Source organism: Nelusetta ayraudi, unplaced genomic scaffold, assembly GCF_046127955.1.
Source record: "Nelusetta ayraudi isolate G7.1 ecotype Tasmania unplaced genomic scaffold, CSIRO-AGI_Nayr_v1 ptg000088l, whole genome shotgun sequence".
In the NCBI taxonomy this organism is placed as follows: Eukaryota; Metazoa; Chordata; class Actinopteri; order Tetraodontiformes; family Monacanthidae; genus Nelusetta; species Nelusetta ayraudi.
The window spans coordinates 831,076-856,523 of record NW_027466138.1 but is presented as its reverse complement, the minus strand read 5'-3'; the positions used below and the strand labels follow the sequence as shown (position 1 = coordinate 856,523).

The 25,448-nt window shown below is 44.1% G+C and overlaps 2 protein-coding genes across 6 annotated transcripts; one reads left to right on the top strand and one right to left on the bottom strand.

The window, feature by feature from the left end:
* Window positions 1–486: 486 nt before the first annotated feature.
* On the bottom strand, window positions 487–16,537 carry clcn6 (chloride channel 6). 3 transcript variants are annotated; one of them, XM_076045939.1, is made up of 24 exons: window positions 16,449–16,537; window positions 15,689–15,719; window positions 15,306–15,365; window positions 15,107–15,172; window positions 14,330–14,395; window positions 13,828–13,894; window positions 13,520–13,626; window positions 13,284–13,410; window positions 12,545–12,612; window positions 12,241–12,299; window positions 12,021–12,153; window positions 11,149–11,262; window positions 9,887–10,053; window positions 9,356–9,476; window positions 8,960–9,080; window positions 8,395–8,548; window positions 7,685–7,841; window positions 7,456–7,562; window positions 7,114–7,300; window positions 5,761–5,921; window positions 4,762–4,918; window positions 4,158–4,265; window positions 3,912–4,037; window positions 487–3,519 (listed from the first exon to the last, which is right to left on the bottom strand). In XM_076045939.1, exons 4-24 carry the CDS (start codon window positions 15,116–15,118, stop codon window positions 3,439–3,441), a joined length of 2,400 nt encoding a protein of 799 aa, XP_075902054.1. In that variant the 5' UTR covers window positions 15,119–15,172; window positions 15,306–15,365; window positions 15,689–15,719; window positions 16,449–16,537; the 3' UTR covers window positions 487–3,438. The 3 variants fall into 3 exon arrangements, with proteins under 3 accessions (XP_075902054.1, XP_075902053.1, XP_075902055.1); XM_076045938.1 differs by lacking the exon at window positions 16,449–16,537 and having other exon boundaries at window positions 15,689–15,844; XM_076045940.1 differs by lacking the exons at window positions 487–3,519; window positions 3,912–4,037; window positions 4,158–4,265; window positions 4,762–4,918; window positions 16,449–16,537 and adding an exon at window positions 4,991–5,619 and having other exon boundaries at window positions 15,689–15,850.
* Window positions 15,246–25,178, top strand: mthfr (methylenetetrahydrofolate reductase (NAD(P)H)). Of its 3 annotated transcripts, none has more exons than XM_076045943.1 (12): window positions 15,246–15,266; window positions 17,433–17,697; window positions 18,297–18,535; window positions 19,086–19,196; window positions 19,280–19,473; window positions 19,744–19,994; window positions 21,028–21,162; window positions 21,283–21,463; window positions 21,618–21,800; window positions 22,889–22,990; window positions 23,090–23,209; window positions 23,875–25,178. In XM_076045943.1, exons 2-12 carry the CDS (start codon window positions 17,447–17,449, stop codon window positions 24,088–24,090), a joined length of 1,983 nt encoding a protein of 660 aa, XP_075902058.1. In that variant the 5' UTR covers window positions 15,246–15,266; window positions 17,433–17,446; the 3' UTR covers window positions 24,091–25,178. The 3 variants fall into 3 exon arrangements, with proteins under 3 accessions (XP_075902058.1, XP_075902057.1, XP_075902059.1); XM_076045942.1 differs by lacking the exon at window positions 15,246–15,266 and adding an exon at window positions 16,658–16,732; XM_076045944.1 differs by lacking the exon at window positions 15,246–15,266 and having other exon boundaries at window positions 17,557–17,697; window positions 18,356–18,535.
* The last annotated feature ends 270 nt before the right edge of the window (window positions 25,179–25,448 follow it).

Genomic DNA, 25,448 nt, shown 5'->3' with positions numbered 1-25,448 from the left:
GCAGCAGGTGGAGGGCCTGTCGTCACCATCAAGCGCTCTGATCATTATGTTGTATCGTGATCGTTGTGCTGCAAGGGTTTGGTGCCAGCAACAGTGTCAACAGGTGAAATTGCCTGATTCCAGTCATCGCTGGAGGCCACGCAACGCTCGTCGTCCTCTCCCTCAGGACCGAGAGACTCTTCACACGCAGCCGAGTCACTCACTGACTCGTGAGTCATCCTTCCAGAGGAGACTCCTCAGCTCCACTGGGGCACAACACTGACATTTCATCCCCGCCCCCCCCAAAAAAAAACAGTAGCAGCTTTAAGTTAAAGAGCCCAGCTGAGTTCAGATATATTTATCCAGCTACATATATTTTACTCGCCGCATCACTACAAATTGACGTAAATAAAACATACAGCAACACTGAAAATGGATAAAACAAGACATCCAAATGTAAATTGTAATAACTAGCAGAGTGTGTGCACATGATGTCTTATTGAAAAAAAAAAAATAGAATATTCTGAACTTGAATGGAGGGGATTTCCACTGTGATAAACAGGTACCTTGAGTATTGCAGTACAGTTGCGCGGGCTATTCGATATATTTTCCAAAATAAAAGCGTGCTAAATATTTTACACATAAACCTTTTTCCCAACAAACACACAGCACACAGAGTTTGACCGACATAATTTATTGTTTGAAGGCACCAGACACTCTGCTGCACTCTGCTGCACCCTCACATCACACCTGCCTCACTGCGTACAAACAACACAATTATTGATCCTCAGCAGCTCTGAGATCATCCAATCTAAAAAACAAACAAACAAACAAAAACAACAACGTTGCTTCTGCCAAATTATTGCAACTCGTTACTTCAACTGGTGGTAAAATCTCCCCTGCAGGCGGAGCGGAGCAGGGCAGGGCAGGGGTGGATGACACTCCGGGTCAATCATTCTAGATGACGGGTCGAGCTCGGTTAGAAAGATCAGTGGAAGTTGGGGCGGCTGCAGCGCAGACAGAGGCTCCATGTTCACGCCTTCATTTCATAGGCAGCAAATCATGAGGATAAACTCATCTAAGAAGTCAATTCTTAAAATAAAATAAAATAAAAACATAAGCAGCAACAAAGAAACGAGAGATACTTGGTGTTCTAGTATTGCATGTATCACTGTATACATCACTGTATATGCAGCTATTCTGTACGTCTGACATACAGTAGAACCTAGTCTGCAGGCTTTAGTCCTCGTATAAGTGGCAAAAAATCAAGTAAACATACTTTATACAAAACAGTGGAGAAAATTGGACATTTTTGAACTCAATTTGTTTTGTTTGGAGCAAAAATAGAACAATTGAAATTCACAATTATATGACGAAACGTAAGCAAAAAAAATACTTAAAGTATGATCCCGCATTTGTTTTCTAATATTGGAATGAAACTTGAAAGAAGAACTAACTACGGTGTAGTTAACCCTAACTAACTACGGTGTAGTTAACCCTAACTAACTACGGTGTAGCTGCTAGATTGTACAATGCTCACATCTCTGAAATAAAAGTGCCGTTGTGACAAAAACAAAAGACAAAAGACAAACAAGACGCAGACTGAGGTCCATCCCAGGTGTCCTCAGCCATGGTGGGGAGGATGTTGATGCTCATTCATTCATTCATTCATTCATAGTCCACACATGTGAACACATCAAGTCAGCCAGAAATGGGAAATGTTAAAACAACAAGTTGTGGACACGATCCCTTGTTGGATGTCTCAAAGATACCAGATACTTTATTACTGGGAGATGCAGGTGTGTTGTTAGTGATCCCCCGTGGGGTGAAAGGGTCAAAGGTAGCACTCTGAGCTTAATGACAACACCAGCAAAGTCTGTGTTCTCACCTCTGACCTCCTGGCCGGTTCCATTCATTTATTTATTGGTCCAGTTTTGCCCTCGCAAACTCTTGGAAAGTCAAACAAAGTATAAGGAAGCCTTTGAGCAGGAAGACAGAGCCGGTCAGAGTGTTTGGCTGCAGCAGAGGCACACAAGACTCCATCACAGCTTTCATCTCCCTGCATGCTTCCACTGAACTGCTTTATGTCTTTGATGCCTCATGACATTTCAGATTGTACAGATTTTTTTTTTTTTACAAAGCAAATCTGTCAACTGATTGAAATTTCCTTGAAATGTTTAATGTGAAATAAATGATTCCACCTACGAAGTACTGCACTCAACTAGTTCTTAAGTTCCATTTAACAACTCCATTCGTAAACTTAACAACTTGTACGCTCAATGCAGGAGCTCAGGTCAAGTCAAGAACTCTGCTGGGGATTCAGGTGTGAACAGGGAGCGGCTTTGCACCTTCATGGATAACTTCTAGCAGACGAACCTCAAGGACCAGCAGGTGACTAAGCAACGGAGCTCAGTCACTTTACAGTGCAGACATGGTAACTTTACTCAGCCAATTTCCATTATCCATTATTGGCTCTAATATAAAAGGGGGCGGATATTTACACCTGTTTATCGTTACTTTGTGTTTAATTTACTGGAATGATGCGTTATAAAAAAAAAAAGACATTTTACTAAAAAGCCAAATGGCTTTGCAGTGATTTCATGTATAAAAGCAATAAAAGGGGGAACATCCAGGGGGCGCTGGATAGTTTTTCTCAGTCATGCAGACTCTCCGCTTTAATATTTTGTCACGAGGCTTGGAATTGTATTTCCCAAAACACAACATGATCACACAAAACTCACCTACAGTATTTTGACCTTTATATTGAAATGCCCCTTGAAACGACGCAAAGTTTACATCAACGATTTCTAAAAAAAAAAAGAAAAAAAAAAGAAAGAAACTAGAACTCATTTTGGTCGTATCTTGCCTGGTGGGTTAATAAGTGAGTCCAGTGTCATCGTCACATTGTCAGGTAGTTTTTGTGTTATGTCAGAACAAAAGCAGCACAAAGAAGTGTTTTAATGTCCAGGATGTGGAAAAACTGTCGAGAGAAAACTGGAATAGAAGCCTAGTGGTCAGCCGAGGGATCCGCCCCCCTTATTAGAACAACTACACAAAGCCATTCAAAATAAAAAAAAAATTAAAAAAAACTTGACAGTGTAAAAAATACATTTTGAAAAGAGCACAATCAAAAACCAGCAAAACCATCAGTGGAAAATATACATCAATACATTTCATTCTGCCTTAGTTCACTTTACTTCACTTTAGTTTTAATACTGATTGGAGAGAAAAAGAAGCGTCAGCACCTTAAAGCGGCGCCGCTGAGCTCGGCCAATCGAACGGCTCGTTGATGGAAGCAAAGCAAAACGTGAGCAGTCATCATACTTACTGGCGCCGGAACCCACGTTAGAATCCTTCTAATTGTGATTTAGGAATGTAATGACATGCAGGTGTGCAGGGGGCGGAGCCAGCAGCAGGTGGGAGGAGCCAGGACACCTCGGGGGGGGCGGCGGTGGGTATTCAGATGGTGATGTAGTGCTGTCGGAGTTTGGCCATGAGGTACTCGTGCGTTAAGTTGTGTCGCGTGATTATTCCAACAATCTGGAAGACACGACAGACGACAACAGTCCCATCAGACCTGACACGTCCTGGATGTGATGGGAAATATGATGGGAAATATGAAAAGACTATTTGGAGCAGAGCAGACAGTGGCTGGGCCATCAGGGTCTGCATAGTGAGAGAAAAAGTCTTAAAGTTTTGTAATCATTTCTACCGTGAGGTATTACGTCATAAATATAAGACAGGTATTTTTACGTTAAAAAAAAAATGTATACAAGTATTGAGACAGAATCATTTCAATGATCAAAATTTGATGTTGAAGGACCAGCAACAATCTGTCTGTCTGTCTGTCTGTCTGTCCACCAGCCACATGCTCCCTTCAATAAAGGATCTCTGTGTCCCTAGAAGGCCAGCAGGAGGCGCTCAGCTCTCACTTCTCCCACAGCGTTGACCACCGGCAGGTGCCTGAGTCCCATGGTCCTGAACAGGTTGAAGACCTGAGAGATGCGGGTGTTGGGTGACACCGTGTAGGGACACGGATTCATGTAGGGGGTGACGTCCTGCAAATGCAAAAAAAAAAAACACTTTGAGCCTTTACGGAAAATCTCATTGATCTGCAGCGTTATCTTCATTTGAAAAGACGACCAGTGGCCTGCGTGAGAACGCCATTGTGGCCGCACCACGATCATGCGGGGGTTGAGCAGGGTCAGGTCCAGGTCGTGGATGTCCGGGTACCGAGGGTAATCTTCAGTCATCTCAGCGTAGGACAGCCGAGGCTGACTGGAGCTCTGCAGGAGGAGGAGGAGGAGGAGGGGGAAGAGGAGGAGGAAGAGGAAGAGGAGGAAGAGGAAGAGGAAGAGGACGAGGACGAGGAAGAGGAAGAGGAGGAGGAGGAAGAGGAGTAGGAAGAGGAAGAGGAAGAGGACGAGGAACAGGAGGAGGAAGATGAGGAAGAGGAGGAAAACAAGGAGGAAGACGAGGAGGAGGAGGCGGAGGAGGAGGAAGAGGAAGAGAAGGACGAGGAGGAAGAGGAAGAGGAGGACGAGGAAGAGGAGGAGGAAGAGGAGAAGGAGGAAGAGGAGGAGGAAGAGGAGAAGGAGGAAGAGGAAGAGGAGGAAGACGAGGAGGACGAGGACGAGGAGGAAGATGAGGAGGAGGGGAAAAGGAGCAACATTAGTCTACTAACACCTGCTGAAAGATGTTTCATTTTGTCACACACAATATTCCTGTCTAGTAGTGTGTATGTGAGTGCGTGCGTGCGTGCGTGCGTGCGTGTGTGCTGACCGACTGGCTCTCGGAGTAACAGACTCCTCTGATGAGCAGGTTGACGAGCTGCGAGCGCAGGATGAGGCCGTGGAAGGTGAGCGGCCTGAAGCGCTCCTCCATGGACCAGTCCTCGCTGGGAGACTGGTCCGGGTACAGGTTGGGGTAGGGGGCGTGTCTGCACCGCAGTCGCACACAGCAGCAGCAACAAGCAGCAACACAAACACAACGAGGGGTTGAGAGTCAAACACTGCAGCGTGGTGCTGAGTCCTTCCTCTGGACGGCTGCTCAACACTGCGCAGCTTATGAAAACAGTGGCGTTAAAGAGTCACTAGGGGGCAGCAGGCTCCCAGTGTCAGTGTCAGTGGTCTGACGTGTGCATCCAGTGAGTGTTTAATGTTTTCCTCGCCCTGCTTCTGTGGGGCTGTGGGACATTGCAAAGGTCTTTTCAGTTTGTCTCATACGTCCGTGAAGAAACCAAGAGAGCTAAAAGTGAGGAGGGCTAATCTGAAGCTAGGCAGCAACATGCTAACGGTCCAGTGCTAGGCAACAACATGCTAACGGTCCAGTGTGTAAATATTTGTCTTGACTTAGGATTTTCATATTGGTAAAATCTTAATATACTGCCCATAAAAACATGAATAAACAGTAAAATAAAAGCCATTTGGTTTTCTTCTCATCAGAACCTCCACAGATCAATCAGGGTCCCGGTGTTGCCAGTTAGCTGCCATCTAAGGAAGCCTGGTGGGGACAATCCAGCTGCCTGACAGCACGTTTGTCTTCAAATAAACCAACGAAGATGGACCAGGTCTCTTGGTCTGGGTGCGCAGGCCACCGTAGTTCACTGGCAAGCTTCCTTCAGTGACAGAGCGCTGCAATCTAAAATGCACCGTGCATGTTCAGCTTTTACCAATATAAAAAAACCCACCGATCAAGGCAACAGTTTGACACGCTGGACCTCCTGAGTGAGCTGGACAACTGAGGCACTGGTGTGTGTGAGGGTGCGAGTGCGAGTCCCACCTCCTCTCCAGCATCTGCTGCAGCAGGTCCTCCCCCTCCTCCGGCGGCTCCACGGCGGCACTCTGGGCCTCGCAGACGTTCCTCAGCTCGCTGGACGGGTAGGACTTCATGGACTGGCAGCGCCGCCGCTGCTCGCCAGCGCGAGACATCACGCTGCTTTTCTAGAGGTGACGGCGTGACAGTGATGGCTTAGCAACGAGGGAGACAGAAACTGGAGCGCCACCTTTCAACTGCAGAGACTCAAGTCTGCTCAACGGCCACTGCATCACAGTCCAGGCCTGCGACATGACAGAGGTTCCCTTTGTCCACAGTTCTGAGAACAACTAAACTGTACAGCACCTGTTACAAGTCCTAGAATCAGGGGTGTCTAACATATGGCCTGCGGGCCGGATCAGGTTTCTTTCCGGCCCCCGAGATGATTTTGCAAAAATATAAAAACTGCAATTTCTCAATGAGAGAAAGTGCTGTTCCAAATGTGTCCACTTGGTGTCGCAATATCGTTTCTGCTTCGCAAACAAACTCAATACTGGGGCTGAGCAAATCACCACAAGTACATCCACTCACGCCTCCTATTGGCTACCCTCACTGCTCCAGAACGTCTCTGTCGAAACAGACAAAGCTGATGCAGAGCAGTGTTGCCAACTTGGCAAAAAGTCGCTATTCTCCCCATAGCGACTTTTTTTTTTGTCAAAAGCAACTCGCGACAAATCTAGCGACTTTTCCTGTTGTCATTACGTTGCAATCAAGTGCAAATTGTCAATTACGCAAATTAGATGATGACGTCATTTGGTGACTTCTTGCGACTTTCAGGACAGCCAATAGCGACTTTCCTTACTGAGGAGTTGGCAGCATTGATGCAGAGTGCAGAGTGCTCAAAGAACACGGACAAAGTAAAACAAAGAAAACAACTGGAAGTTGTTGTTATTTTTATGTTATTATCACCATGCCATGATTTGACTGGTCCGGCCCGCTTGGGAATAGATTTTCCTCTATGTGGCCCGTGAACCAAAATGAGTTTGACACCCCTGTCCTAGATCCTCAGGGATCCTCAGGGATCCTCACCTCATGATTATGAGATAAGCTGCCTAATTATTATTAAAAAAAATTTAATCCAGTGAATGCAATGCGGTTCCGTAGTTTTCGTAATTTTGGGTTGAAAAGAACCATAACATGCTGACCTTTTAACATTCAATTATTAATGCTATGACCATTGTCATTACAATATCATTACCATCAGTGTGCAAATTTCACAGATAAAAAGGTGAAATATAGAATATTTGGCACACTGATTAGCATCCACCCACCTGGGCTGCTGCAGACGTTGACAGGACAGAGGGCAGAGGAGGGTCTCACCTTGTAGTGGATGTTGTTGCTGACCAGAATGTTTCCCTTCATGAAGTCCTGCTCGTTCTGCCTGTTCTCAGTGACCACAGGGAAGGCGTGGTAGACGGTGGTGCGCAGGATGCTGACCAGAGACTGGACCCGGGTGTGAGGGTAGACGTAGGTCAGGTTGGGCTCCATGATGTCACTGGCCGTCAACCTGGAGCGACGCAGGTCAGAAAAGATGCCGTGAAGAGCCGTCAGGTACATTATGATATACACACACAGATAAATGTCTAATTTCAGTGAGGAGGCGGTGGAGGAGAAAGGCTCTGTCTGTGTGTGTGTGTGTGTGTGTGTGTGTGTGTGTCTCACTTGTCCATTTCCACTTGTGTCTCCCACTCCAGCAGCGGCACTCCTCTCAGCTGGATGTGGATGTCGTAGATGCCCTTGTTGAAAAAGTCCCCGGTCCACTTGGCGACCTGATGGCGTCCAGACAGCGGGAAAAGCAAGACAGAGGCGTCCGAGTCAGCAAGTCAGCGGAGAAAAGCAACCACTAGCGGCTGAGCTCGCGGGGTGAAAACTGTCCAAAGTCAAAGCACACCATTAAAGTGATCATAATTGGGAGTCCGTATGTGATCTCATTAGTGGACTCAATGAGGATGACAGTGAGACTGATGGTCATTCTGACCACACCTCCGAGGAAGGCGGCCGCGCCAATCAGAGCGTAGGTCCCGGCGTACACGTCCATGCCCAGTTTCCTGACACAAACACAGTGGAGACGACAATCTGCTTTCATTCGTACATTTATTCAATCTTGACACACAAAAAACTCACTGCTTTGAAACATTGAAAATTGAAATATTTCTTTATTTAATTCTCTGTTTTCCCTTTTCTTTAGTTCTTCTCTTTGCACTGCGAACGCTGCAATAAATATTGCAAATTTCAAATTCTTTTTAACTTTATTTATTTTATCTTATTTGAATAAAGTCGTTCTTATTCTTACTCCTAAATAACTTTTGGTGACGACTGTTTTTTTTCTCTTCGCACTGCATTGATGGTGGGCTTGCAGTCAGGTTTTACTCTTTGCTCGCCAGGTAAATGCACCTATCGGCAATTTAGGGTTCAGTGTCTTTCCCAAGGACACTTTGACACATAGACAGTTGGAGGCGGGACTCAAACCGCCAACCTCTTGGATGATTGGACGACCCTGCTCTAGCAGCTGAGCCACAGAGCAGCTCCTAGTTTCAGTCTCAACCACTGGGCACTGAGTGGAGGCCCGGACAGAAAGGAAGAATGGAGGAAGTCTCTTACACTTTGAGGATATTGGCCACCAGACGTCCAAACGCTGCCCCACACAGCAGCGAGGGCACAAACAGACCACTGGGGACAGAGACACCGTAGGTCCAACACGCCAGCAGGAAGTAGAGCAGCATGAAAACCGACAGAGTCACAGGGCTGAAGGTTCCTGAGGAGAGAGAACAAGCAGGCCGGTCAGAGCCGTGTGAGAAGTAACAAGGTTGGAGTCTGGGTCTGCAGAAGTGCATCATACACCTTCAATTATTTTCCTTTCTTACTCTATGAATATTTTTTTTCTTTATTTCTTTTTAATGAATGTATTTGTTCTTCTCTTTGCAAAATATTGTTGCTGTAATTATGCAAATTTCCCCAGCGTGGGATTAATAAGAGTATTCTATTCTATTCCATTCTATTCTATTCTATTGTAAATATGGCTTCAGCGGAGGTGAAAAAAACCTTTTGAATGAAGCTGAAACTTGAAGCTGCATCATCTCACTGTATTCACTGGATAATCCAACCACTGCTGGTTTGTGTGTGTGTGTGTGTGTGTGTGTGTGTGTGTGTGTGTGTGTGTGTGTACCATCCTGGTGGAAGAGCTGATGAATTGCAGCCTCCTGTGGGTTGAAGAACAGTGTGGCCATGTCATTGTAGGTCTTGTTGGTGCAGAAGAACTGGCGGAGGGTTGAGTTGATGTCCTCACTGTTGGACCACTGCACAGGACACCAGAACAGGAACACGCATGAGACAACCAAACATATCCTGTTGGAACCTTTTCTTTCCAGCATCCCAATTATTAATATTGATGCCTGATTTAAAAAAACAACAAAAAGATTCATTCATATATGTTTAAGATCTGCAAACGTTCAAGGTCACCGCTCGTCAGATGATGCAGAGTTCTGACCGTGTGAGACTTTGCTGAGAGAATGACAGACACAGACGCAGTGAGGGTTGGCAGAGCTGCCAGAGGGAGGTGGAGACTGACCGTGGTGGTGGTGTTGTGGGTGGAGGAAGGTGACAGGTCCCGACACTCGCCCAGCATAGAAGCAGCAAATATCACGATGCTGGTTACCATGGTCACCAGCAGACTCTCAAGCACTCTGGAATAAAGGGGGGGGGGGCCCAATGAGCAATCAAATGAATCCATTTGTGTAATTATAGGCATTAAAGGAAGTCAGTGTCAAGTCTGAAATATGCCAGGTGATATTTAAGTTTAAGGTTGGAATTCACTTTATTAATTGAAACTATTCATAAGTGCACCAAATATTTTACCGATAATAGAGAAAAAAACAGACGACTTTCAACAGTGTGAGTGAACTCCTGGCTGGCGAAGCCAACCTTCTCAAACCTCATCTAGAGTGCTAGAGTAACACACATGTTTTCAAGACAACCTGGACTGAATAGAACGTTGAGTGAAAATATGAAACATGAGTGTATCAAACTGAAGGAAGAAGAGAAGCTGTAAGAAGAGGTTGACCGTGTGTAAAAGGTGATGGCGTGAAGTGATCACCTGATGAACTTGGCTTTAGGATGGATGTGCTTGATGCGATACTTGGCCAAGCACTTGTTCATGCAGTTGAAGAGCGCCCCCAAGAGTCCACCCACCACTCCCATCATGATGAAAAAGGCCAAGTCCACCACCGTCCACAGGTGGCAGTTCTTATCTCCGTCTGGGCACTGGTGAGAAAGGAGGTTCACCATGGAGTTCAATTAATGCAGCGCAAGAACAACCAATAGTCCACAGACAGTAGCATCAGGAGATATTAACCATGCGCTACACCAGGCAAGGGCAAACTACGGCCCGGGCGCCATATGTGTCCTGTGAAGATTTTTAATCTGGCCCGTTAAATTTATGAAATATTATATTATTTTTCCTCCACGTTTGCAGTGTTTTCAGAGTCATTTCAATAAAGAGCTAAACACCCTGCTGGTTCTAGGAGGTCCTGGATGGTACTGGGAGGTTCTAAGAGCTAAACACCCTGGTGGGGCTTCAAAGACACTGATTTGGTTGCAACTTTGCTTTGCTTCATTTTCCATTGACATTACAGCAACATGTTTTCTCCATGATATCCCAGGATAGATTGTTTCCTCCTATGAGGTGGCTCACCACAACACTCCATCCATCTGCTGCTGCTCCGCTGCTGCTCCACTACCCCCCCCTCGGCCCACTCTAGAAGCACCAGTCAAACTGGGCTGCGCTATAAACGTATCACTTTTGCACATGTAAATTCAACTGTTTCATGTATATATATATAGCTCTTTATTTTTCTGTTTATTGTCTATATCCTTAGTTAATATATTTCTTGATCTTTTTGCACTCTAGCTTTTTTCTTTTTGCTGCTGTAATTACGCAAATTTCCCCAGCGTTGGATCAATAAAGGTCTTCTTCAAAAAGTTGGCCCCTCCCCCTCCCCCTGTCTGCTCTATAAGATGTATAATATGCACCTCAGGCAACACTTGCAACACTGCCATGCAGCTTATTGTCATCAGGGGAGTCAATGCCAGTCTGCTGGTTTTCCCTGTGCAAAGCTGCTTGCTTGTTTGACTTCAGGGTTGCTATTGAGAAGCAACACAGTTTTGCAAACCGCTGGATTGAAAAAGGGGAATAATAGTGCAGTAAATTGTGTAGAATACATTCAAATACGTCAAATGTCTTCCGGAATGCAGGTTTGACGGCTGAATTCTTTCATCAGTAAAGCCTCCATGTGAACTATAACTAGTCAAGCAACTTACTAACCAACAAAAAATAACTCGATGACATGAAAGTTTTACCTTGAACTCTCCAAAGTTGAGGAGGCCCGGCAGTTGGAAGGAGCCCCACTTGCTGAAATTGATTCCAGAGCGGAAGAAGTTGAGGGTGAAGGCGGCGGACATGGAGCAGAAGAGCTGAAGAAGGAGAGAGTTACTCACTCAGTGGAAGCTTCTTCATGCCACGACACCAACGCAGGGTGACGGGTTGATATCTCACCCACACTCAGTCAAACTCACGAGCCTCATTCTTCCCTTCCAGGGAGAGAAGTGAGAAAACTAATAAATGTGGTAGACGCTTCTGTGACCCCAGACTGCACCTACACACACCTACTGTCACTCACCTGTTATTACTTACTTATTGTTTTTAACTACAACCACTACTACCAACCTCCTTGATCTCACTTATTTTACTCTGATCCGCATTTGATTTATTTGTTTGTATATTTTTAAGTATTTTTTTTAACTGCAATTATTATTCTGATGTCTTAACCTTCTTTTGTAAAGTGTCTTTGAGAACTTTGAAAGTGCTTTATAAATAAAATGTATTATTATTATCATTATTACTATTATTATTGAAGTGGTAGGAGACGAATGGATTATTATTATTCATTACTAACGAACCCGTTGATGACCTTGTGGAGATTTTAATTGGGCAGATTTTCCTCGCCACCGTCACCTCTTAACTCACTCTGGGTGGGAACAGCGGTTCTCTGAGAGCCTGGTTTACAACTACCAAACATTTCAAGTGCCCTGAGGTAACTTATGGTTATGGTTCGGCACAACACCAATGAAGCGGAGATGAAAGGAGCAGACAGCGGAGGCAGGTGACGGGCAAAGAAATCATTCAGTCAATCTCATTCAATCCCAGTGCAACCGTATCAAAGCGGACGCACCACTTTCCAGGTCAGAGCTTGATTCCAGAAGGAGGAGCCCTCCTCCAGGCTGAACAGAGTGCCCCCTATAGGTGCGCCGAAGGCAGCAGCTACTCCAGCCGCAGCTCCCGCTGACACAAAATCCCGCTTGTCCCTAAAGTACATGAAGAGCACACGACAACAGTGTCTGCACCATCGTCATTGCTTTCAATCTCGGATATTTGTGTTGCCACAATCATACCTGTCACTGCGAAAGTAGGGGAAATCAAATTTGATCTTCTTGAAAGTGATGCTCTGGAACTAAAAGATGTAAAAATAAAAAGAAGAAAAAAGGATGATGTGAATGAACAGGTCAAAGAGAGACGGCTCATAAATGTATATTTAACTATGTACATGTGTGACCATGCAAAACAATCTGTAAATCATCAATGAACCAAAGTTAAGAAAGAACATAGATAGACGGAAAATATGAAATTTAAAATAAAAATGTTCTATTTTCTAAAGTACTTCTTTGAGAAGCATTTGGTGAGGATGAGTGCAAGTACCTGAGGAAGACCGGCTCCAACAATGGCTCCACTGTGAATCATGGGACCCTCCTTCCCAACAAACAGACCTGGGAGACACAAACCAATCAACATATATCACACACTTAAACATGCACAAATAATTCACACACACACACACACACACACACACACACACACACACACACACACATATATATATATACATATATATATATATATATATATATATATATATATATATATATATATATATATACATATATATATATATACTGTAAGTATGTATAGACACACACATATATATTTGTGTGTCTATACATATACAGGTACTACCTGAAAAATTAGACTATCAAGTAAAAGTTGTTTTATTTTGGCAGTTTAACATAAAAGGTGAAAGCAACACATTTTATTGAGCCATCCCATACAAATTGACATCTCAAGCAGTTCCTTGTTGTAACTTTGCTGATTAAGATTTTCAGCTTATTAAAACCACAAACCCACAAACTCAGAAAATTATTATAAAATTTGAGGGTTTTTTTTTAAGCTGCAAGACCTGATCAGCAAAATGCAAAGAAATAAAAACTTGAAATATATTGATTTGCATATTATTCCTTTATATAATATGTCACATTCACCTTTTAAGTTGAATTGCAGAAATACAGCAACCTTTTCAGGATATTCTAATATTCTGGGCGGTAACTGTATGTGCGTACGTACGTACAGCGCTACATCTACATGTGAACTTGCTGTGCTTTACCTCCAGCGACTGCAAACAGGACTCCGGTGGTCTTGCAGAAGAAAGTTCGTAATCGTACGATCCCAGGAATTTTCACCCCATTTAAGTAACATTTGATTTCAGGGATTCCTGAACCTGCAGCAACTGGCTGGACACAGAAGACACACAATAACATTTTCACTTGAGCCAACATGGAAGGTTTTCATTTTGTTGTGACGATGACACAATGACAATGACAATGTCATGAGCAGCCTTACCTCAATAAGCACAACCATACTGGCAATAAAGATGAACGTCATGTTAAACGCCAGGAATTCCAGTAGAGTCAGAGGCAGGCAGCCCTTCTCAGTGCACTTCTCCACAGCTGGGAGCTTCAAGCTAAGGCAGGGTAACCTGTACATCATGAAGTAGCAAGCAGCAACCAACGATGTGGCTACAACTGTGCCAATATCCCCAATGTGGGATAAATAAAGGCATTCTTATTCTTATGTTCTGTAAGTAGCGACATATAAGATGGTGAATATTACTCCAGTTTCAAAGATTCTCAGAGGGATGTAAAGGATACAATCTCCAACCACAGAGAACTTGATATTGGTGAAGAGGTGTACAAAGAAATCCACAAACAGGCCCAGCTGGAGGAGGTGGGACAGAAACAGTCAGTGTCATCAGAACCAAGCCGAGCCTCTGACACACTGCCTGAGGCTCATCTGGGCCGGAGTTGCTCCAGAAGGTCTGTTCTACAGCAGCCTGCTGCAGAGAACTCATGATGAATCAGTGAGACAGTGAGTTGGAAAGAGCGCCTCCTGCAGGCTAAGGACAAGGTTAACCAGCGCATTTTAGGAACGGTGAACACGGCTGAAACAGTGCCAGTTGCAGAGTTGTTGACGCCGAACCTGAATTCTGAACATCAGCCTAACACAATCACACACTGCCTTCACAGGCATGTTGGCTCAGCTCAGCTCAGCTCAGCTCAGTTTGTACTACAAGAAGACGCTCCAGCCTATATGTGGGATTTCAAGCCGCATTAGAATGTGGTGGTGAAGACATGATATCTAAAATGCTCCTACCAGACCAACTGTCACTCCAATGGCAAACATCATCAGCCACCGCACTGCCTCGTACTTCCTGGCAGTCTGTCAGTGAAAGATAAAAAATGATAAAAGGATCCGTTGGGAAAAAAAAAAAGTCCCAGATTGGGAATCACATCATGTCAGGTCATTGAATAAATCATTCAACCGCCGACGCAAGATGCAAGCTTAGATTTTAATGCGGATAAACGTTCACAAGTTTATAAACAAAGATGATTGCCGCTTTGTGCATATGTCAGCATTTCATCTTAGCAGCATTATATTATATATTATATACTAGTAAGACAGCATGCTACTTCTGTTGAGGATTGTGTCAGTGTAGACGTCTTTCACAATAGTTTCTGTCCCTCTAGGGAAAACAGGATGTGCCCCCCCCCCCCCCCTCCCCGTCTCTCTCTCCCCCCCACCCCCCACCCCCCCTCCCCCTCTTTGAGCTGACTTTGCATTTTAAAGACAACTTGAAATTTTTAACGCTTCTTCAAATTGACTGCCGTAATGTACAGTGTACCAACACTAGCCTGGTGTCTCCTAAATGAGGTATAGAAATGTGATGACCCTTAGTTTTTCTTTTGACTGCATGTTCATTCAAGACTAGGACTTTGCCTATGCAGACAAACAACTGTGTGATGCTTGTTGTGCATTTTTGAACAATTACCAAAATTGTCGCAGCCAAAGCTATGGTGGCGTTGCTACTAACATTATATGCAAACCGTTGCAAACTCTGTGAAAAATCAAAACAAGTGAAAACAGTCCTACCTTGTTTTCCATCTTCTCAATGACCTCCACATGGGGCTCATTGATGCATCGATCATAGTCCAAACTCTACAAAAAAAAAAAAAGAGTCGAAAGCCCTTGATTGCAAGTAGCGGCAGCACAGCAACACGGCAGCAGTATCCAGTGCACACGAAAAACACAGGTAAAACTCCTTCAAAATGTCTTTTAAAATGTTCCTCACCTCATAGTCTTTCCTGGGGAGAATCTCATCCTCTTCGTCACGAAACTCTCCGAGGATGGTCTGAGGAAGACAACATTGTATTTAAGTGTTATAAAATACGACACTAGAGAATATCCATCATCTAAAAACGTTGGCATTTAATGGCAAAGCGTTAATAATATAAGCAAAACTCAAAACTAAACAGTTTGCTTCATCATGTGTGAGGATTTAAAGGTTTTCTAGCTCGCTTGGCTAAAGCAATAGGGGCTGGCTGTCATTCAATAGGGTGGCGCAAACAGCCAAGCTCAGAAGGTTCCAGAGGGGAAATCTCACGGAAAAAAATCCACACCAAAATAAACAGATATCGGAGCTTCGCTGCCGTGTCACACGCTCTCTGTACTTACCAGTTCTTCGGGTGTCCGCGTCTCGCCTTCCCTGCAGCAACATTGACAACAAAAACAGTTTCCACAGCACGCCATTTTCCCGTTGTGTCATGTTATGTTTACGGCCTATTAGAAAGCGGGGGCTCTAACAATGAGCGGTAACAGCGTTGTAAAAAAAAATAAAAAAAATAATAAAAAGTATATTCATTAAAAAAAAAAAAGCTAACACAAATAATAGGCCGTCGCTTTTGAGCTCTATATAAACAGTATTTTGAAATCATTAAGATTTCAATGCTTGTGTTGTAGAATTTTATTTAAAATCTTTTTAGTTGTTACAATTCTGACGGTCTTCAAACTACACACATATGGCGTCGCAAAAGAGGCAAAATTAGGAATACATGGCTTCGGCGTTTCTTCACTCACAGCTAGTTAGTTGTTGTTTGTTTGTTTTTTTCTCAGTCAGTCAATTAGTATTGACGATCTCAAAGTGCAAAGTGTGACTGCAATCACGTCTGCGTTGTTTCTCTGAAATAAATGATTTTACGACCCGCCGTAATAAAAATAAATAAAATTCAGCGCAAAAATTATGGGTCACTACTTTCTCGGGGGGGAAGCGAATACGTCGCCAAATCTGACGTCGATATATCTACAATATTAATTTTTGAGAGTACAGCTCAGAAAGAGCAACCGCACAATGCATTTATTTTTATTTTTATTGAGCAGGCGCATTTGCACTATACCCCAGTCATAATCGAGCAGCCAGAACTAATCAGGTACACACGATGGATCAAACTGTCGATAGCCGAACGTTAGCCTGTCGCTTAGCTTACAACACTTCGAAATGTGGGGAAAATACGTTTAAAGGCAAGAGGTTGTGATCCTACATATTTTGATTTTTAAACACCCCCCCAACCTGCATCACGTGACAATCGCACGGCGTGGGATTGGCCTACAAACCCGACACTTTTCCGGTTTCGCCGTGCTGCTTTGCTTCGCACATTCATGTTTTCTGTGGTCCAGCGAGCAGCCTGGGAATACAGGCACAGCGACAGACTCAGAGGGGAGGTGGGTGATTGTGGTTTATATTTGACCTCGGATGACTCCTGTATTAAATTGCATATAGCGATGCGTTTGTTTGTTTGTTTGTTTGTGTGTATGTGTGTTTTCCCCTTTGTTTCCACAAAGACATTCGTTTTGGTCTGAAGTGCTTCGATCAGGGAGATTGTATTTTTAATTTTGCCTGTTACGTACTTTTCATAAAGTTCGTTTAGTATTTGTAGTGCATTTATAATGGATGCATTAAAGGCCTTTGCGTTGCGTTGCTTTGCTGTGTGTGTGTGTGTGTGTGTGTGTGTGTGTGTGTGTGTGTGTGTGTGTGTGTGTGTGTGTGTGTGTGTGTGTGTGTGTGTGTGTGTGTGTGTGTGTGTGTGTGTGTGCATTGAAAGTTTTCATTCTGTCCATAAAGACAATACGTAGAACAACATAAACTTTCCCGCGTGCGGAAGACGGGTGCTTCTTCTTTTAGTACGTTCGTGTAAGTGATAAGTTATTAAGCATTAAAAAGAAAAACACGACCTAGTGATGTCATTAAAGGTTGGCAGGAAGCGTGTAGCATGCGGAATGAAACGTAGGTTAACATCAGTGAAGTTGCGTGTCGGTGCCCGGCAGCATCGCGCGACGATGGTGTCGGGGTGCGAGTCTTGTTGCGGTGGCAGTGGCCGCTCGCGTGAAACCATGTCATCGGCCACCCACACTTTTCTTTCAGCGCAATCCGCCATCATGGTGAACCAGGTCCAACGTGGGGACGGCAGCTTGCAGCCGTGCAAGAGCGACTCCAGCGGGGGCAGCAACAGCAGCGGCGGGGAGAGCTCCAAGGAGAGCTCCCGCTCCTCCACGCCGGTGCTGGACGCCGACCGCACGGATCGACTGCGGGAGAAGATGCGCAAGAGAAGCGAGTCTGGTGACCGCTGGTTCTCGCTGGAGTTCTTCCCTCCGCGCACCGCCAGCGGCGCCGTCAACCTGATCTCGCGGTGGGTGAGCTGAGCGCAACTCTTGACTCAAGCAAAAAAAAAAAAAAAAAAGGGAAAAAAAGAAAGAAAAAACACTTCGCACCAAGCCATGGCGATTCTCCAATTGGTTAATGAGTGACGAGGAAGATTTGCTACTGTGCAGCTGCTGCTGAACAGAAGCAAAAGGAAAATTTGCTGTTACTTTCTTTAACTCACCTCTATGAAAAGCAAGTTTGTGTGTATATTCTGATAACCCTATTTTGTGAGTATGACATCGAAGTCCACTTCACCTCCAGGTTTCTGTGAAAGGAGTTATTATTATTTTATTTTATTTTTTTTATTCTAAAGCCGTCCGAAATGTACGAAACACTCGACTGCACTTTCTGGACTGTTTCAAGATATTTCAGGGCAATCGTGTAAAATGAATACATGTGTCAAAGTCATGCGTCCAACATGGATCAATGGCAGCTAACGCAGAGACTTTAAAACGAGGCTCTTACTGTCAGACTTGGATTCAGTCATCAGTCATCAGGTTTTCTTTCTGTTGGTTTTGTTTGTATCCGTTTGCATGTTTGACTCGCTACGAGCAGGTTTGATTTCAAACATTTCACCTCCTTAAGATTTGATCGTATGGGATCTGGGGGCCCTCTGTTCATCGACATCACCTGGCACCCTGCAGGGGACCCGGGCTCGGACAAAGAGACTTCCTCCATGATGATTGCCAGCACGGCGCTCAACTATTGTGGCCTGGAGAGCGTCCTCCACTTGACCTGCTGCAACCAGACCCAAGACAAGATTACTGGCTACCTGGCCAAAGCAAAGCACCTCGGCCTCAAGAATATAATGGCGCTGCGGGGAGGTACGAGATTGTTGTGGTCCTAGTAACGTTGTACAAATTTTCGTGGCTGCAAATATGGAGTAAAGAGGTCACCGTGCTACTCTTTGGTTTCTTGTTTGTTGAATGACGTCCACTATGTGTTTTAGTTTCTAAGTAGTTTGCTTACTTTTATCTCAGTCATGTTTGCTTCTGACCTGAATCAAAATATTTTGATGGAAACATTTGCCTTCGTCAGAAAAGGCACAAATGTCATGAACAGACGGTCAAACGTTTGCTTTTTTCTGCTTGTTTTTTTTTTTGGGTGTGTGTTTTTGTTTGTTTTTTTTTAGCTCCTTTTTTGATTTTTGTACTGAAAGCAGAACAGTAAATTTTGGGTAGTTTTTTATGGACCCAAGACCAAATTTAACAGTTTAACAGTTCCAACATGCAGAAAATGCTTAAAACTTCATTCTGAAAATAATATGTGATTTGCATGAGACTGTAAGATACTGTAGACTGGGCCTCTCTGGGGTTTGATCCCCACACTGTTAACTGTCTGTCTGTCTGTCTGTCTGTCTGTCCGTCCCAACAGACCCAGTTGGAGTGGACTGGGAGGAAGAGGAAGAGGGCTTTAATTTCGCCGTCGACCTGGTCAAGCATATCCGCTCTGAATTTGATGATTACTTTGACATCTGTGTCGCAGGTATCTTTTGTACCCCTCCATTGCTCCGGTTCCTTTTATGTGATAAAATCATCCTGGAGGTTGAGATGTGTCTGCTTTTCAAGGATATCCCACGGGACACCCTGAAGCAGAGAGCTACCAGCAGGACCTCAGACACCTGAAGGAGAAGGTGGATGCTGGAGCAGACTTCATCATCACACAGCTGTTTTTCAGGGCAGACACTTTCCTCAAGTTCCTGGACGACTGCAGAGAGATTGGCATCACGTGTCCCATTCTGCCAGGCATTTTCCCTATTCAGGTAACACCTCACTCTCCACAAAGGAAGGTATACTTTATTACTTCACTTTTTAGACATGTTTGATGATGGGTTCTTAACCCTGAAACACCATAGGGACATTACAGAGATGGCAAAAGACACATTTGGATATAATGCTGAATTATTTTCTTCAAGATTTCTCATATTATCATTATTATTATTATTATTATTATTATTATTATTATTAAACATATTATTTGATATTGTGTCCTAGTCTGGGCTAAATATGACTTGTTGTTTTTCTTTCTCCAGGGTTACCAATCCCTACGACAGCTTGTAAAGCTTTCAAAACTCGAAGTTCCAGAGGAAATCACAGAGGTCATTGAACCAATTAAAGACAATGACGCAGCCATCCGCAACTATGGAATCCAACAGGCGGTGGAAATGTGCCGAGTTCTGCTGGACAGTGGCAAAGTGCCAGGCCTTCATTTCTACACACTCAATAGAGAAGTTGCCACCATTGAGGTTCTTCGACAGCTGGGCCTGTGGATAGAGGACCCCAGGTCAGTCCTGCTCACTTCCTGCTTGGTCCCCACTGTTGTGACCTCTTCAAAAAGAAGGTTACAGCAGTGTTTCATGTGTTCAATCTACCAAGTCAAACATTTGCAGTCTCTGTCCATAAACGTTTCTTAGCAGTGATAAAACAAAAAGCAAATGGAAAAATCAGTGCAACAAGTTCAACTCCAAGAAATCCGCGTGGACTTGTTTATTCATGATTAACTTCATATAGGGCTGAAATATTTTAAATTACAATGTGAACTCTGCTTGTGTTTAACTGATGTATTGCAGCAAGGCTATTTTAGATATCTGCCACTGCTACTGCTGTGATTGATTCAGACTTGCTGATTGGTGATCCAGATTGATGAAGTCATGATGATTATTGAATAAGCCTCCCACTGTTTTGTCCTTTATCTTGTCTGGCAAGGTGTCTTGCTGCACTGCAAACTCAAGCACAACACCTTTGGCTGGGTTTCCCAGATCTGACCCTTCTTTTGATTTAAGACTTGCAAGAAGGGCTCAGCTAAGAAGGGCTCAGCTAAGAAGGGTTTAGCTAAGAAGGGTTTAGCTAAGAAGGGTTTAGCTAAGAAGGGCTCAGCTAAGAAGGGCTCAGCTAAGAAGGCTTTAGCTAAGAAGGGCTCAGCTAAGAAGGGTTTTCAAGATAGGAGTTTTCCCCCAGAATACTTCTAGACACCACTCTTATGCTTGATTTTAATGTTGCTCGAGCTGTTGGCCATCACAGTCCTGAAACGAACTCAATCAATGACGAACAAAGACTAGCGGCCAAGTACCCACCACACTCACACATACCGGTGACTGGGCAGACTGGGCCTGGTGCAGGGGGATTGCTGTCACATGACCCATGAAGCCATTTGATGGATTTTTGCACAGCCAATGAGGGGAAAGACTTGACTATTGCTATGAACAGAAAGTCAAACTCAAACTTTACCCCTGTAATTCAATACTGCTCCCAGTCTGTCTTTGTTCTCTGTTGTGAATATAAATGCTCAGAGTGTGTGGATGTGTTGTGTTTGTCAGACGACCTCTTCCCTGGGCCGTCAGCGCCCATCCCAAACGCAAAGTTGAAGACGTGCGACCCATCTTCTGGGCATCAAGACCCAAGAGTTACATTTACAGAACCCAGGAATGGGATGAGTTCCCCAATGGCAGATGGTGAGCACAGTCATGCTTGAAGAGTTTCACACCCTCTGATGATATGTGTAGCTGTTAGTCAAGTGAAATAACTTTATATCCAGAATGTTGTCAGAAACCTGAACAGTTTGGCTGCTTTAGGGGCAACTCGGCATCTCCAGCTTTTGGCGAGCTCAACGACTACTACCTCTTCTACTTGAAGAGCAAGTCGTCCAAAGATGCTCTGTTGAAAATGTGGGGAGAGGAGCTGATGAATGAAGAAAGTGTCTATGAGGTTTTCACCAGTTACATCACGGCTCAACCAAACAGCAAAGGACACAAGGTACATGAGGTCCAACTGATGGAATCTGAATCATGAATGAAATAGAGCTCTTGATGTGTGCACTGAAAGCCGTTGATTGAAACTGAGGGAGGGGAGGGAGGAGACGGGTGGAGGGCGTTGCATCACACTGCCAAATGTCCCATGTTTGCGGCAGGTGTTGTGTTTGCCGTGGAACGATGAGCCTCTGGCTCCAGAAACCAACCTCCTGAAAGACGAGCTGGACAAAGTCAACAGACGGGGAGTCCTGACCATCAACTCACAGCCCAACATCAATGGCAAGCCCTCCTCGGACCCAATAGTTGGCTGGGGGCCCGGAGGAGGCTACGTCTTTCAGAAGGTCAGAACCAGAGCTGGAACCATGATTGGAGTAACTCCAATAGTTAGAATACAAACAAAATATCTTCCTCAAGGCTTCGTTTTAATTCCCATCACAAGAACGTGTTCCACTACCAAAGGTGAAGGTTGTTGTCCATGACAGTGGGGCTTTGTGCAATGTTCTACTCAGCCTGAGGTTCTAGACCAGGGTGGCCAAACAGTTTGACTGGTGGGGCCACAGTGGGTTGTACAGTGTGCCAGAGGGGGGTAGCGGAGCAGCAGCAGATGGATGGAGTGCTGTGGTGAGCCTCCTCATAGGAGGAAACAATCTATCATGAGATATTATGGAGAAAACACTGACTGTAATGTCAATGGAAAATGAAGCAAAGCAAAGTTGCAGCCGAGGTCACTTCCTGCCCCCTGCTCACTTCCTGCTTGGTCTCCACTGCTGGAACCTCTTCCAAAAGAAGAGTTTACTGCAGCGTTTCATATGTTCAGTCAACCACGTAAAACATTTGCAGTCTCCATAAATCCAGAAACATTTCTGAGCAGTAATAAAACAAACAACAAGTTCAACTTCAACAAAGCCGCATGGACCCGTTTGTCCAAAAAGATATATTTGAAATTACAATGTGAACTCACTGCTTGTGTTTAACTGATGTATTGCAGCAAGGATATTTTAGATATCTGCCACTGCTACTGCTGGTACTACTACTGGTAATGTGAGTGAACCCGAGCCCCTGCAAGTGGAAGATATGCTTCCAACGAGCCAAACCTTGCAAGCAGGCACACAAAATATCTTTCACTTGATTTAAACTTGACAAAGAATCAAATGAAGAGAAGTTCATATCTCTCACAGTTGCAACCAGATCAGTGTCTTTGCAGCCTCACCAGGGTGTTTAGCTCTTAGAAGCGCTTAGAACCACCCAGAACCATCCAGAACCATCACGGTGTTTAGCTCTTTATTGAAATGACTCTGAAAATCAATTTTAGCACTGCACCTGCATCCACTATCATTTACTCTATATACTTCTAGTCAGTGTTGCAGCCATGATCCTGGTCCTGAAGACCAGCAGCACTCCAACAGTTTTCCCAATGTCCCTTTTCCAGGCCTATCTGGAATTCTTCACCTCGAGTGAAAATGTGACGGCGCTGCTTCAAGTGTTGAAAAAGTACGAGCCGCGGGTCAACTACCAAATCGTCAATGTGCATGTAAGTGTTGGTGTCATTCAGAACCGGCGTGCGTGTGCGTGTGCGTGTGTGTGTGTGTGTGTTGCCAGCCTCTGACTGTGTGAACGTTCCTGGTTGCAGGGTCGGAATCTGACCAACGCCCCAGACATGCAGCCCAACGCTGTGACCTGGGGCATCTTCCCTGGCAGGGAGATCGTGCAGCCCACCGTGGTGGACCCAGTCAGCTTCATGTACTGGAAGGTGGGTTCAAATCCATTCTCGTCATCACCTCTCTGTTGTCGGTGCTGATTTTCTTTGAATAAGGTTCCAAGGAGGAAAACGACGTCAGGGTTTGTTTTTTTTCCCCTCCATCCCATTTTAATAAGTCTGTAATAAAACTACATCATGTGTCCACTATGTTATTGTGCACTGTGATCTACAGCTGCTTTCCCATAACAGTTTTTCGCAAAATAAGAGCAATATTTCTAAAAAAAAAAAAAAATTCGACAAAGTAAAGTTGCAAAATTACAGTTGTTTCCGTTGAATGGTGTGAAGCTCCTGATTGGACGAGAATCAGTTTAATTGATTAATATTAGAACTTCTTTTAAATCAAATGGTGGCATCCAGTAATATGATGTTATATGATTTTTATTTTTATTTTTTAATTTTATGGAGATTCATGACCAAGTAGACAAGCAACAGCCCGGCCACACTGTTCGTTTACTATGAGGTGCAAACGTCTCTGTGATATTTATTATATAAATTCCATTCTTCAGAAATCTATAAATAGAAATGGCTGAACATTTTATTGACCAGGTTGTATTTGCGAATGAATGGAGCTGGTGTTCACCTTGTACAAAGTCATGTTTCTACTCTCATCCTACATGTTGCAGTGACTCACGCTGACTCCATCTCTTCCCCTGCAGGACGAGGCCTTCGCCTTGTGGATCGAGCAGTGGGCCAAACTCTACGAAGAAGAATCCCCCTCACGCATGATCATCAAATACATCCACGACAACTACTTCCTGGTCAATCTGGTGGACAATGACTTTCCACTGGACAACTGTCTGTGGCAGGTCATCGACGACATGTTCCAGCTGCTGGACGCTCCTCCAGAGGTGCTAGGTCCAGCAGTGCAGTGAAGGTTGAGGCGGGGGCGGGGGGGGGCTCTCCAGCTGTCTATGCATCGTGTCAAGCGGCGCTGCTCCTTGAAGAGCACAAGTAGAGGTCACACTAAGTCCTATTTAGACTTTTTTTTAATTATTATTACATTCATTTTTTTTTACGGTTTGTTTGAACTTGTGTTCAGTAGCTTGATAACATGCATCACTCCTAGTTTCTTATTAACCATACTTGTTCTCATAGGATCTTTTTAAAATGAAAAACCAGATCAATTTTAAAAAAAATGGCTTTTATATTATTTGTCTCAATTGTTTTATAGAAAAGCAAATGAATTTGAAATGCTGCATACCAGCGCGATTCACTCTGGAGGAAAGCAAATCTGTCATTTACTGCTTATCTTTGTTTCTCGAGCTTTTCTTCTCCAGAGTGCCTCCGTGTTTCTGTTTGTCCGATGCCCTGGCAGGAAGTGGCCGTCCCAGGACGGTTTGCTCGCTCTAGGCTTCATCTTTGCGTACGCGAACTGAATGAAGGGTCAATTGGGAGGATTACGATGTTACAAAGTCAAATTGGACCTTTTGCCAACCACTGTCTGCAATCATTTCTATGTTTTTGTGCAAGCATTAATGCATCGTTTCACTGGGACGCAGTAGGAATTTGACTGTCTGTCTGTCTATATTCTTACTATTGACAGACAATGGATGGACGGTTACAATTATGCCTGTTGGTCTTGAGAAATGGCTCCAAATGTGCTTTCAGAAATATTTTGTGAGTTTGCTGTTGTTGTGTTGTTGTTGTTTTTTTTTTTGTACCTTGGCAGCAGGACTTTGATGCTGTGGGACACCCAGCCAGCTCTCAGACAGCTGATATTAGTTATTAAACATTTCATTCGAGAAATATTCATACGTTTTTTAACTCGGCCAGCAGCTTCATATTTATTAATGTTTTATTTATTACAGTGGCGTGCCTTAGTGAACATTGAAGGAGGATGGATAAACGCAAAAGCAGACAGTGAAGATACTTTATGTCCAGTGAACTCTGTTTTTGTGTTTGGATCATTTTTTTCCTGTGTGCTTTTAGTCAGCGCAGAGTCAATAAAGCTTGAAGCAGAGTGTGTGTCCTCAGTGTGACTCAGGTTGAACTCCTTAGGGCAAATATCTTCACTCTACAAGTCTGTTTTTGAGAGTCTGACTTCAACAGAACCGATGTCCTCCACAGTCTAGTGACCCAAAACAAAGTTGGAAGGATTTTTATATTTTAGATCAGATGGTAACACATTATAGGTAACACCGTGTTGGCACTTCTAAACGTGTTTGTTACTTGATTTGTAAGCATATCTAAGATGACTTTATTGATTGTGTATTCATCATCAGTCATTTAT